Source organism: Glossina fuscipes, unplaced genomic scaffold (genome assembly GCF_014805625.2).
Source record: "Glossina fuscipes isolate IAEA_lab_2018 unplaced genomic scaffold, Yale_Gfus_2 0, whole genome shotgun sequence".
NCBI lineage: Eukaryota > Metazoa > Arthropoda > Insecta > Diptera > Glossinidae > Glossina > Glossina fuscipes.
Window position 1 is genome coordinate 29,102,005 of NW_023998414.1, and position 14,084 is coordinate 29,116,088.

The window sequence follows — 14,084 nt, forward strand, 5'->3', positions numbered from 1 at the left end:
TATTTTCTTGGCGGGTCTTGCAAGAGAATCGCTTATCCGTTTCACTGAATGAATGAATTATTATCGATGTAAACGTTTGCCTCGTTTTCTATTTTATTCACTTAATAAAATTTATTTCAGTATTTATTTACCTTGTTTTTTCCGGCAGTGTAGATAACAATACGATGAACGAATATGAACGAACGTATTTATTTTTACATCTAATTTTTTTTAGAAATGAAATCAACAATTCCTTCATTTATTGTTTATTTGTATATGATTTCAGGGTAATAAAAAAGGAAAAAATAAAAAAATTTGACCTTGATTTTTTTGTGCAAAATACATAGGCAAGCTTGTAACCGAATATCCGGCCTACATTATAATAATAATAACAATAAAAACAACAATATATAAGTATGTCAACGAAAAGTCAAATGGCACAAATAGCCCCACAACCACCGCCTAAACCACATAAGACCTATGCAAATGGCAATGCTAACGGTACTTTGGCAAACGGTGGTACCATCAATAACAATTCAAGCAGTAATACAGCGCAATATCTACTTACATCAACAGACAACAACGTTAGTTGTTATGCAAAACAGAAGTTAAATGGTCGCAGTCCTTGTCACACGCCACCGTCTACAGAACGTGAACAAGTTGTAATGACACCCAAAGGTAAAACGGCGAACAGTACAGTGATTTTAATTGAACGTAAACTGGTAGATGAGATCAATGATCGCGTACATGTCGCCGGCGGTGATCATACAGGGATAATCATTAATAAGGATACAGTTAAAGGGCAAAAAAGTCAAACCGAGCCGGCGCAATTGTCTTTAGAGTTTCGCGTATTCCTGGTCAGTGCTAATACCGGAAAACATTCTCAAGAATCGCGGACATTAAGATTTTGGTTTCGAGATTGGCTAAGAAATGAGGAAAATCAAGCTCATGTAGCACAAGATTTCTTTAAAGAATTGGTTAGCCCGAAGGACTTTCCCCGAGGTTGGTTATTATTTTTGAAAAAATAAAACAAAAAAAACAATTTAATGCAATAAGAATTCTTTCTTTCCCACAGATTATGTTGGTTTCATTAAGAAAATAATGAAATTATTGCAGAAAGGTTATGATGAGATACAATGCTTGGAAATAGAGCTGCGCATATTAGAAGAGACAAGTGAACCGCCGACAAGACCACGTAAGTGAATATTTCGCTAACAACAAAAAAAAAAAAAAAAAAAAAGAAAAAAAAAGCCAAGTCAACCAAGTCAAAGTTGTTCAAATGTGGATAGTGTTGATTGTCCTAATAATTTTGACCTGAGTTTTTCAAATCATTTATTTAATTTCTTTTCATATCCTTTTCCTTTGCTGTGAAACTTTTTTATTATTTTTTTTTATTATTATTATATATTTCTCAATCCAAACATCAAATCCATGACATTACCCAAAGCTCGCGAAGGTTACATTATCTATTGCTATGGTGATTGCGATCGTAAATATGAGGAGGCATTGTTAGCACAAAAGCAAACAGGTGATGGTGATGATTTAATGAAAGCTATTTGGCTCGATATGTATCATGAGCAACTAACCAAGCACAAGTGATAATAATTTTAAACGCAATAATATGATGTGCGCATACATTCTCCCCTCCACAAATTATACACAATAGCCGTTATCATCGTTGTTATTGTCTTCCACTTATTATCTAAAAATTGTTATATTATGATGCTTTTTTCCTATTTTTTTTTTTTTCGATTTTTCATTTAATTAACCCTTCCAGCTGTCAACAGCAAATTGCCTTCGTTATGTTGCGTTTTTTTTTTTTCATTAAACCCTTCCTAACTAACTGAGAGTTGGGGAATTAATTTGATTGTTTTCTTATGTGAAAATTAGGCTCTAATTAATCTGCATTGTTTGCTAATGTTTTTCTTTTGTTATACATTACGTTTCGTTATTTCCTTTCTTGTTTTTTTTTTCCCCCCCTTTGTCTACTAATTTGTTAAAGTTTCTTTGCTTTTACTCTGGGGAGGTTTGTGTTTCATATTACTCTGTAAAATATATATTTTTTATGTGCAATCGCCTATGGAGCAATACATTTTCGTTAAGTTTAATAAATTTGTTTTTGCGAAATAAAAAAAAAAAAAAAAAAAAAAAAACAGCGTTTATTTATTCGTAATCAACTTTTATTGAATCCGTAAAGAAAAAACTAAACACATTTAACTTCTTGGCCAAAATTGTCTTCATGGTGGTTCATGACGTCGCGATATATGATGGTGTTGTCACATGTCCGTCTGTATGCTAAAAAAATATTCAAAAAGTCAAGTCAGTACTTGTTCGAGGAATTTTAACTGAGACGAGATTTATAGGCGACCGTTGTTCTACCGCTTGCTTATACAACATACATGGTTTTGATACATTTCCGATTACGGATGCTGTCCATTGAAACGTTCATGGTGCGTTCTGCTGCTTGAAAGGTTGACTACGCATCCCGAAGAATTTCAGATTAATGTTTCCAAAAAGTAAGACCAATTTCATTTTTTCTTTTTTTTTTTTAGATTCATTTCAATTTTTTTCGCGCATGACTTCTGGCAAATGACGCACAATAATCAAATAAAAATTTCTCGCGAAAGAAATTCATAGTACACAACCGCATTTGATTTTTGACTGATTCTGTGGCGATTTTTTCGGTTTTGGCTCACCTTTTGCCCGCTATTCGTTCGCATGATCGTTTATTTATGATTTCAACGCGTAGATCCAAGTTTAATCTTCCGGATTTCATGATCGAGTCGATAGTCAGAAATCATCTCCTCACATTGACTGCAAAAATGGGGAAAAATACCGTTTGTGTCGTATAAAATCAAACGTAACTGGAACACTAATTACGTTTATGATGTGAAGTTTAAAACAGATCTAGGAAATCAATATATTTGATATTCGATATATTCGTGCAATTTAAATTGAATATCGGCCGGTAGTTTTTGAGCACAGTATTATCATACAGATCGGATATGGATTACTTTTCAATAAATATATGAGTACATGATGAGAATAAATTCGTGTCAGCGATCGAATAAGTGGCAAACGCCAAATTTTTCAATAAAATTTCGTTTGTCGATATTACAGTTTTTATATATGCAGTGATCAGATTCTCAGATCCGTTAGTGCGATGTTCTTCTTGTGAAATTGATGAAAATCTCTTTTGCATTAACAAACAGAGATATGGCTGATCATCGTTTTATTTATTGTAATTGCGAAACTTTCGACTGTCTAAAGGTGTGATGATATTTTGAAAATGAATCTCTCATCGCGTCGCAGATTGTTTTGTTAACTTTTGGATATTAAAAGTGAAATGCACGTTTAGTAGTAGTAAAGATACTATACATGCGGAAGATTTACGAATGCTTTCTTAAAATCACTCAGTTCAAATTTCGGTTTTCGTTTAGTGAACATATGGAAATTTCATTCTTTTCGTTTTTAATTTTTACTCAATTTTACAAATTCGGAATCAGCGTAATATAATTTCCGCAGGGATATCTCATCTCTTCAATTAATCGTCAGTCGTCGAATACAGTCACTTAATAGGACGTTGCACTGATTTTTGCTAACTATTGGTCCTCATTTTTCGAAGACGCGATCTCGACATATTATCTCATCTGAACTGCGTAACAAAAAGTAGAGATTGATTAGAGGAATTGTTCTTGATAAAGAAAAAATGTTGTATTAAAAAAAGAAAAAAACTTATTATTCGTTATATGCGCTGGTATTGAGCTAAAAATAGTCCTTTGTAGCCGAAACTATTTTGCTGATAGCATCTTTGGTATACGTTGATATGATTAATAGTTTTTGTACCGGAGTTACGTTACGCATCAATTCCTGATTTGATGCGCATACAAGTTCAAGTTATAATGCAGGATATGCCATAATCCAAGTCATCATTCAAACTTTCTCATTGAGATGCAATATTCTCTTTTCTTGTCTTGTATCATATTTTTGCATCTTGCTGCGCCAAGAGAAGGCTATGAAGTGCATATGTTGGATCGATATTTTTCAAATATGGTTACAGTTAATAGGTTGGAAGGCCAGAGAACATAAATTCACCGAATTACCGAAAAGAAGAAAAACTAATAATTTGCAAGAATTACTATCACTTCTGCCCCCCCCGCCCCTCCTCAAGTAGTAGTAGACTTTAACAAGCAGATTATGACAATCAAATAAATGCAGTCGTCCCACGATCGATGCATTGATTATGCAAATATATATAATTTGTTCATTTCTTTCTTACATTTTTTTATATTTCGCAGCTTCACGTGAGAATACTGCACACCTAACGACATCTACTATCGCCATTGCTTCATTATACATTATTAAGGAAATATATAAAATTTGCTATATGAACATAAATAATGTTTCTTCCTTTCTTCTAACTATTTATTAAATGTGAATTCTAAAAAAAAATAAAATAATAAAATAAATAAAATAACAATAAAAGCAAATATCTACACGTACACATAGTTTATCATTAATCCTAGTATATCTTATCTTCTCTTCTCCATTTAATTTGCAGTTTCTATGGATGAGTCACAATTTGAATCTCCGCCCTTGACTCCAGAAAAGGTACTCGAATTAATTGAACAAGCCTATCCGAATCCGATAACTCCAGAGGATTTAGCCAAGTATGAATTTTAAAAATAACAAATACATATATCTTATATATATATACATATATACATATATATATCTATCTATGTAGAGATTACGGTTGGGATGAACAAGATGTTATATTGGTCTTTATATCGCTCAAGGAGAGAGGTTTAATCAAATCAATGGAATATAATTCTTATACGCGTATACATCATGAAGATAAAGAAATTAAAGTAAGCGAATTAACCGATAATCATAAAATTGATACGTTTTTTTTTTCGAGCAATTAATTTTTAAACTTCAATTTCAAAGGTTGTTAAACAAATGCCGACCATGGCTTCAAACAAGCAACCGACTATAGCTATAATAACGGCACAATATTGTGAAAAATTAGCTGTTGATGCGATGTTCGAAAATAAGGAGACATTTGTACGCTACACGACAGTAGGTAAGTCTGTAATGAATTGAAAATTGAAATAAAAAAAAAAAAAAAAAAAAACGACTAACAATTGTTACGAAATCATAAAATTATTAATCGAAAAAAAAAATGTTTTTCTCTATTTTCTTTTTCTGTTCCCTGTTTTTGTATTACCAAACATCTGAAAACCTTGTACATGTGAATCTAACATAAATTAAACAAAAAAAAAAAAAAAAAAAAAATAATATAAATAAAAAATAAATGAAAAAATAAATCGAAAACAATAAATTCAGACACCGATCCCAATCTAACGAATTCTTTGAAAAAGTCTAAAAAGAAAAGACGTTTTGGTAAGACACGCTTTTAGGTTTTTTATGGAAATTTATTGAAAAATTGTTTTAATTAATTGTGTGTGTGTGTGTGGTAATAGTTATTTATGTTTTTTTTTTTTTTTTTTTTTTTCCTTCTGTCTATAAATGGGTTTTGGATACCACGATCTGTGTATTTAGTATATGCATAAGTTTGTAGCGAAACTATTTTAGATCATATTCCCATTTTTGTGTTCACATAGAAATTAATGCCGACATTTTCAAAAAAAAAATATGCTTCCAAAATCTCATTTACGAAATATAAAAAAATGCATCGAAAATCGAGAAAGCGATACGCATCGCGAACGGACCGAATATCGTAATTAATTTGTTAAAGAAACTGTTTCGAAATATTAACGAAATTTACTCGATTTTCGCTACGAATTTATGAATAAAAGCATATCGCTATGCTATCCTTGTAAATCTAAAGCAAATTCAGTTGAGCACATTTATGTAAATATGCATTTGCGTACGCAGTCCCGTTCCAATAAAACGCAAGCACCATTTCACCATTTTTATTCATTTTTCGTCACCAATAATAAAAAAAAAAAAAAAAAAAAAAAAAAAAAAAAAAAAAATTTAAATTCACTATGTAGTGTAGATGTTTGTTTTTACTTTATAAGCATTTTCAAATATTTTCTAATAGAAATTTGTCTTCATCTTAGGCGAATCGAATGTTTATACACTGGGTAATATTGGTGCTCATCGTATTGTTAGCACTAAGCTTCCCTCGGTGGGTAGCACACGTGAGGCAATGACAGCTACTGGTAATACTACCACACGTTTATTGGGCACATTCCAAAAAGTTGATTATGTCTTTGTCGTGGGAGTGGCTGGTGGTGTACCACATTACACGGATTACAAAAAACATGTACGCTTAGGCGATGTTGTTATATCATATGTGGATAAGCAAAGAGCTTTGGATAATAGGTGAGTTAATCTACGCAGCAATTGTTTATACTTAACAAAAAAACTTTTCATATCATTGAATAGCAGAAAAACACTTTTTTTTTTTATTTTTTTTTTTGCTTTAAAATAAAACTCATTTTCACACCCGTCAGTGGATGTATATTAGCTTGGCTAAGGTAGAAATATGCAACAGAGACTCTCTGGAACATGCATATATTCACGATCACCATAAAGGGAGGAAAGAGATGAATTTACATTCACAAGAAAGTAAATTGGGTCTCTTATTAGTTCTTATCATTGCAAAAGTGAAGTTCGGCAATTAGTCCAACTTGGTGCACAGGCACGCCCAAAATTATTTCCTCTTTTTTTTTTTGCGAATATTATGGCCCTAAACTTACAAACTTTCGTCTTTATTTGTCCCGCCTAGTAAGATCTCAAGGTCAAGCTTGAAAATCTCTTGAACAAAATATCGACGTGTGGCCCGAAATTAAGCAAAAATCACATATTTATGAACCAAGTGTAATATCCTATCTTTGTTTGCAAAGATTTTTTATGAGGAGGGTGCTTACAGAGAGACGGGAAAAAAAGGGTTGAAAACATCGAACGAACCAGAGAAACCATCCTCACGAAAAATACTGCGATCTCTCGACGCTTGCGGTTTGTAAATGGCCTAATGTGATATGCAGGAAAGCTATTCAGACTTCTAATGCTTGCATGGAGGCCTGTAAATGCAGCCATGGTGGACATTTGACTGATACACTTTTTCGTATACAAGGCCTTTAAATAATTGTTGTTTTTTGTTTAGTGGAATTTTTTCATGATCGTTTCGAGATTTTGTATAAAAATGCAATCAAAAACTTTTCCACATAAATTAATTCATATTTCACTGACAACACGAAATATCTTGGTGGATAAGGTCATTGACAGCTCGTGGATTATTGGAGTGTAAGCTCAAGTTCTAATATAAGCCCAAAGTAAAGCAAGTCCTTTATGGCAAACTCTCACAGGCTTTTTTAGAGATCATTTAATCATTGAACTCTTCTCCTCTTTGATTTGGTCGCGACTTGTATACCGTCCTGCCTCATTTTGTCGAAACCACATATTGTCCAAGCCGAAACCATTTACTTCGTGCCACAAATGTGTGTACGATGTGTTTCATGTTCGTACCTGACATTTTCAATCCACAAATCACACCCAAGTATGATTTTTGTGCACGTGAAACTCGTTCGAGAATTTTAGATGTGTTTTCTTCACGACAATAGGCCAATTACTCTATTTTGTGCAAAGTCATTTAATCAAATATGTCCTTCATTCCATGCCCACAAATCGTAATTGTGAGTTCATAGTTTTCATAATAAGTTCGAAGATCCAAACAATGTATTGATACCGTGACGAAAGATCGATATTGGTTTGGTAGCGATCCATTTTCGCACTTTGTCAGCATTTCCACGACTTTGCTGATCCCTGACGCACAAGAAAACTTTATAGGTAAGAATATTCCACTTCGGTGTTGATGTGGATGGCTTTCTTGCATTAACCCATTGCCTTTTGCACTTGGGATTGTCGTAATAGATCGAGATTTCATCGTCAGTCACATTGCCTGAGAGACAATGAAAACACGATATTGAAACGGTTTGAAAAGGCTTTTTGAGATCAATTCGTATGGGAGCCATTTTCCCTTCTTTTGGATCTTTCCCATCCCATGTAAATCGTCTAGAAAGAGTTGATTAGTTAACTGCTAAGCTGTTTGAAAGTTCTTTGACATCTTGAGCTAGATTTTCATCCAATAAGTCTTGTAGTTCGTTGTCTTCGAACTTTTTTGATCCTCCAGGCGGTTTGTTGTCATCGAGATCAAAACCACCATTTTTGAAGCGTTGAAAGCAAAACCGACAATTGCGATATGACGGAGCAGCACCATTATAAACTTCTAAAAGTGTTTGATGGGTTTCTTCAAATCGAAGAACAAAAGCAATGAAGGTCGCGAATATCGTATCTTGAGTACTCCTTGGTCTGTATACACTAAATAATTCAATAATACTAAATGGAAGACAGTTAGTTTTTGTAGAGAATGGTGAAAATGATCGAATTTATTCGTTTATCATTTTCACCAATAAATGTCGCTGATCGAGATGCATGCAAGTAAAAAATAAATTTTTAAGTTTTTAAAAAAATTCTATACCCGGGAATAGAATTACGCTCAAATTATACGTAACTTAATCGAAATGCAATGGATATCATAATAATGACAGAAGACTACTCTCAATGTGCTTTTCAATAAGTTTTGACTAACTTTGAATTTTATTCTTGTGTGCAGCTCTGGGAAGCCGTATGTTTATATTTATAAGACTGGAGAAGATGTGAAAACCTATTTTCCGATTAATGATTCATTGCAACAAATTGCCGAAGGCTTGCAGGCAAATATGGAAGTTAAACGTCCCTGGGAAACTTACCTTAAGGAAGGCCTTAAGATGTTAATGCAAAAAACCGAAAGTGATTTTAATCGCCCCGCCGCCAATACGGACAAACTTTTCATGAATATTGGCAATAATGAGGTCATTGAAGTCTCACATCCCATTGGTGCCGATAGCGTAGATGACGTGCCAAAGACACGTTTACATTTAGGACCCATTGGTTCCGGCAGAGATTTGGTGCGTAACGATAGTTTACGCTTGGAATTTGCCAAAAAATACGGCCTATTAGCTACGGATGTCGAAATGAGTTCCGTATTGGACAGTATTATTGGCAATTGTCGGGAAAGTTTTATTCTGGTTAAAGGTAAAATCCTAAATGATTGATTGATAAGAAATGATTCATTAATGTTTTCGTTCTCTTTTCAAGGTATTTCTGATTATAAAGATGGTACTACTACACGTAAATGGCAAAATTTTGCTTCGTTAGCCGCCGCCTCTGTGGTAAAGTCCATAATATGCGGCATGGATGCTCCTACAAATGTTTAAAAGTCGCAGTTAACATATAACCAGAATATTATTAATAAAAAGCATTTAATATTTTTTTTAAAAGTATAATTTTTTTACAGAAATTTTATACGGAAAAATTGAAAAAAAAATTGATTTTTACATTTTTGCTAAATAACCGAAGAATTGCATTTTGTTTGTATTTTAAAGAAATTTTTTTTTTTTTTTGTTATAATTTTTATAATTTATTAATTTTTTGTTGACCATGAAATTTTTTATATATTAAATAATTACTTAACAATTGAAATTTAAATGCATTATATACATATTTATAAATTTATATATGCGCAATAATTAATACACATATACTCTTGTAAATAAATAAATTGAATTATTAAAATGAGTCATAATAATGATACCTCTCTTTAATTAACATCCAAGAAAAGATGGAGATGGAAATTCCTGAAAGTCCTGGAAATGATCTTCTATACTAAGTCTCCTAGACAATAGTAATGCAATGGCCTTTGTATAGGATCTTTTTGATCATTGTAAATTTCATGCCCTATTTGAAGAGTGAATATACATACAGGAGTAAAAGCTTCACTGCTGCTTGGGTGATAGAGATGCATGATTACGATCATGATCACGATCACGTTTTTTTTTAAATGAAATTCTTCTGAGTAATGAGATTCACATTCATCTGCCTAGGTAAGTAAATAAGGAAAGTTGTCAGTCATCGCGAATTCTAAAAACCTAAGCGAAGTAGCCGTACAATCTATCCAGGCACACCTGTCTACAGTTTGGTGCAGTGTCTTGGCTGGCGGTACAATTAATGCGTATTCTTTCGAAAAGGCTGCTTATCCAGTTGTTACAGAGTGAACGATATCTATTTTCAATGTCAAGGCGCCATTGGCCACTCACAGCTGATAACACAATAGTTCTATGGCGCGATTGATTTCAGACACTTCCAATTAAAGGATCCTGTGCATATCAAGCCCCAAGAATTCTATTAAGGTCCGTCAAGTTAACATAGTCATAGGCTTTGCTGATATCTAGCGAAAGCATGACAAACATTTTATCAGCTTTTTTAGAATCGATAAGAGAACGAGTCTCTCATTGACGCATATATTCGTAAATTTGTGTTCCTGATAGGCATAGGAACGAGCTGGATTAATGTTCCCGGTTCTCAAGAAAATATATTAGCCTCTCCTTAACCATGAGGTTAATAAATTTTATGAATACAAATATTAGCGAAATGGGTCCACAGCTGCGTTATTCATTTAAGTCCGTATCTGCTTTCGCAATAGGGAACAACCGAAATACCTCGCAAATCCAAGGGCATAAGATTATTAGACCAACAATTATTAATTGGATGTAACAAGACAGACATTGATTGGCATTTGGAATATAACTCTTGAGTATGTGTAATGTCTTGTATTGCATGCTCATTCCGTATAGCGCAACCATTTAATTTTCGACTAAATTTTCGATGGCTGTCGATATAATTCCAGAAAAGACGTGAGCTGGCATTTGCCACATATCTCTTTCATTATGATACTATCTAACTGCGGTCCTCCATTCCTTCAGTGTATTCATACACTCAATGAAATTGGCTGGATTGGCGTATTTACTCATTTTTTTCCCTGCAGCCTGATATTTGCGGATGGGTGTTGACATGGGTGGATTCCATCACGCTTTAGGTGAGAAGGGCTGAATATCAGAGTAGTTGTTTCTAACAGACTTGATCTCAGATTGAAAAATACCTTGAATTGATGACAGATTAGATGGAAGATCAAGTGTAAACACACGGTCCATTAAGAATTTGCATGAAATTAAATTTTCGATTTTTTGTACAGAATTGCTGCAACTTTGCAATAAAATGGAAGAGTGTTTGCTCTTACCAATCAAGACATTAGTAGTATTCCAGTTAAATAATAAAATAGTTGAATTAGAGAGTTTGACACTACTCGCCGTGCGGTCACGCCTTAAAATATTGTTATAAAGTGGGAATAAAATCAACGACCGGAAGAACACGAAAGTTGAACTTAATAGATTTAGGAGAGGACTTAAAACTGATTTTCATATCAGCTTTAGGGATGAGCTCATTTTTGTCGTAAGGGTTTCATCTCCGAAGCCTAACATCAGACCTTATTCGCATGTCAGAAATAGCATTTTTAAGAAAATCATTAACATCATAATTCAATGGGACGTTTCGAACTATACCGAATCTTCCCGTACCGGATCTTTTGTATATATGCTTGTCATTATTCTGAATGAAAGAGTTGGCATGGTGGGCAGCTTTAAAAAAATAACCTGCCTCTGCCTTTGTTTACTATTTGAAGCTCTTTTAAACCAGACATATCAGAACTTTAAATGTATCCATAAAGGAAAAGGTGGGATGAGATATTGATACGTTTGCCGGCAACATTTTCACATGTCTTAACAAATACAAAGAAACTAAGCAGCATATCACAGTCATATAAATTGATTTCATAATTCGAAATATTATTATTGTACTTCAGTAATAAAGAAAAATATGCACAGAAAAAATATTCAACTGCCCTTTGCCTAAATAATAATGTAAGGTTAGCTTAGTTTTGATTGTTGGTTAAGATCTAAGTGACGAGACTATCTTTGAGAAAAATTGAAAACAAATTTTTTAATTTAATCGGATCGCTTTAATCCCTTTAACATAATTTTCATTCATCTAACAAAGTATTAAGTTGGCCAGTATTCGGAATTATTTTTATTAATAAATTTTAGATTAAAAAATGAACAGATGTTGTATCTATGCATTTATGATTTCAAGATTAACGAACAGCTGTTGGATGGAATTTAATTTAATAATTTTATTCGCAGAGAGCACAAGCATATAGAGTACTCTTCTATAAATGAAAGTTAATCCATCCAAATGTCAAAAAACTGGAAAATCTACAGAAAATGTTATTTGATTTGTCTCTTTCCAGAGAGCTTCTCGTATAAATTAAGGATTCCATATACGCATATACATATAAATACTGAATGAGAAGATGGAGTAAAAATGTAAGCTGAGAGAGGTTCATGTTAGCTGTTCGTGTTATTCGTTAGCCGGGCGGTATTGTAGTTGTGTGATGTAGTTTGAGATTGCGTTTGAGCAGCAATTAAGAGACACGTGGAGTTTTATTTCATATGATTTTTTGTGCGATATGTTAATAAAATACATTAAAAACTTTGTTGTTCAAATAGAGGTAAGTTTTTTTTTTATTTAAAAAACTTTACATTTTATTATCGTCATTATGTTTATAATGTAAAATAATTCATCACTGACATGAAGGCTGGATAACTAAACAATTCATCGAATTCTAGTGTTTACATACATATATATAGCTATTGCTCAATCATTCCGATATTCGAAGGCAGCTCTCAATGAAACTCGATGAAACATATTTGAATGATTGAAAGATAGAAAGAAATCTATAAGTTTCACAAATTTCGAAATGTTTATAAATGTGAAGACTGATATTCTTTGTCAAAACTATTAGGGAGTTGGCGCATTCACAATAAACCTCTTGCCTAATTTTCTCTCTATAGTTGATTCATTTCGATTTTCTTACCTTAGAGATTTCATAGGCAAGCATATATAGAAATAATATTTTCTCTTGTTTATCCTTTCGATAAATCTTACTTAACACTCACCGGTTATTTATTTACTGTTTTGACAAACGTTCAAAGCAAAAGCGAATACTCAGATATTTTCCTTTTCTCATTGCTTTTGCAACGTTCAAGAGTAGCAGTAAATAGCTGCGATAGTTCTTTGACCATTATAAGACTGCGAATTGCCTCCGTTATGTTTTGATTCTCTTCTGCTTGAACGTTCAAAATTGCAGTTAATTTTACGGCTAACGTCCACGAATCGCCTTTGGAAATGAAGATAATTTGTGCGCAGACAAAATTGTATCAAAAAAAAAAAAATTGAAAATATTTCTGCTCGTTTTTTAGCAGGAATAAATATCATCTACTGATACTCTTGATCGGACTATTAGAAGCCTTAGAAAGAATTTTTGTATCTTTTATGCAGTTACTTAAGATAGATTGTGTTGAGGATTTGCCACAAAGTATTTATTTATATTAGCTTATAACATGTTTTAAATTGTATCCGGTCATTCACATCCAAATATCTCATATGATTCAATATGTATATATAATAATTTGATGCTTACCACCGAAGGGGACACGGATAGAAGAAATTCCTCATTATCTTTATTAAAAGGTGGAATTACGTATTAGAGTGCATAAGAGGATATATATATATATATATATATAAGTCGGTATAAGATTTCGTATCGAGCCAGGCATATTCGTTTGTATGTCCGTCCCTGTGAAAAATTATGGTCTATGTGTAGTTGATTACCAATGACCGAACTTAAAACGGGACGGGATCAGAGCTATTCTGGAATTATTGAAATCAAGAACAATTTTAGATAAAAAAAAAAATTTTTTTTTTTTCAAAATTAAAGCCAAATTTAATCCAATAATTTCATTCCCATTTACATAGACTAACATTCATTATAAGGCTTCATATGTTTTACACTACATCACATTTGTTCGGAATGGTAGGTATCCAAGATTCGCCTTAAGTCAACTATAGCTTTCTCACTTGTTGCTCCCACTTTGATTCCAGCTTCTGAGTGTATAAGTATTAGTATTAGTATAAAATAATGAAATGTTCAATAGCTAAGCTGAAGAGAATTTCTCCTCGTTAGTCGTGTTAGTCGTTTATTAGCGGCCAATTAAGGTGGTTGTGCTTTACATTTACGGTTATATTTTGAAAATAATCTAAAACCACGTGGAGTTTTATTTAACAAAATTTAAGTAGTA

At 32.8% G+C, this 14,084-nt stretch overlaps 1 protein-coding gene across 4 annotated transcripts; it reads left to right on the forward strand.

Moving 5' to 3' along the window:
• Window positions 1-235: 235 nt before the first annotated feature.
• Window positions 236-9,366, forward strand: LOC119637242. 4 transcript variants are annotated; one of them, XM_038033118.1, is made up of 10 exons: window positions 236-981; window positions 1,055-1,174; window positions 1,427-1,507; window positions 4,541-4,649; window positions 4,727-4,850; window positions 4,930-5,065; window positions 5,329-5,385; window positions 6,069-6,333; window positions 8,627-9,087; window positions 9,151-9,366. In XM_038033118.1, the coding sequence occupies exons 1-10, from the start codon at window positions 396-398 to the stop codon at window positions 9,267-9,269; spliced, it is 2,058 nt and encodes a 685-aa protein (XP_037889046.1). In that variant the 5' UTR covers window positions 236-395; the 3' UTR covers window positions 9,270-9,366. The 4 variants fall into 4 exon arrangements, with proteins under 4 accessions (XP_037889046.1, XP_037889050.1, XP_037889059.1 ...); XM_038033122.1 differs by lacking the exon at window positions 5,329-5,385; XM_038033131.1 differs by lacking the exon at window positions 1,427-1,507.
• Window positions 9,367-14,084: the final 4,718 nt, after the last annotated feature.

Bases quoted from the DNA above. Each gene is read 5' to 3' on its own strand.
- LOC119637242 (XM_038033118.1), top strand. From the start codon at position 396: ATGTCAACGAAAAGTCAAATGGCACAAATAGCCCCACAACCACCGCCT. The intron at 1,175-1,426 runs GTAAGTGAATAT...CATTACCCAAAG, and splicing joins TGAACCGCCGACAAGACCAC to CTCGCGAAGGTTACATTATC. The intron at 6,334-8,626 runs GTGAGTTAATCT...TCTTGTGTGCAG, and splicing joins CAAAGAGCTTTGGATAATAG to CTCTGGGAAGCCGTATGTTT.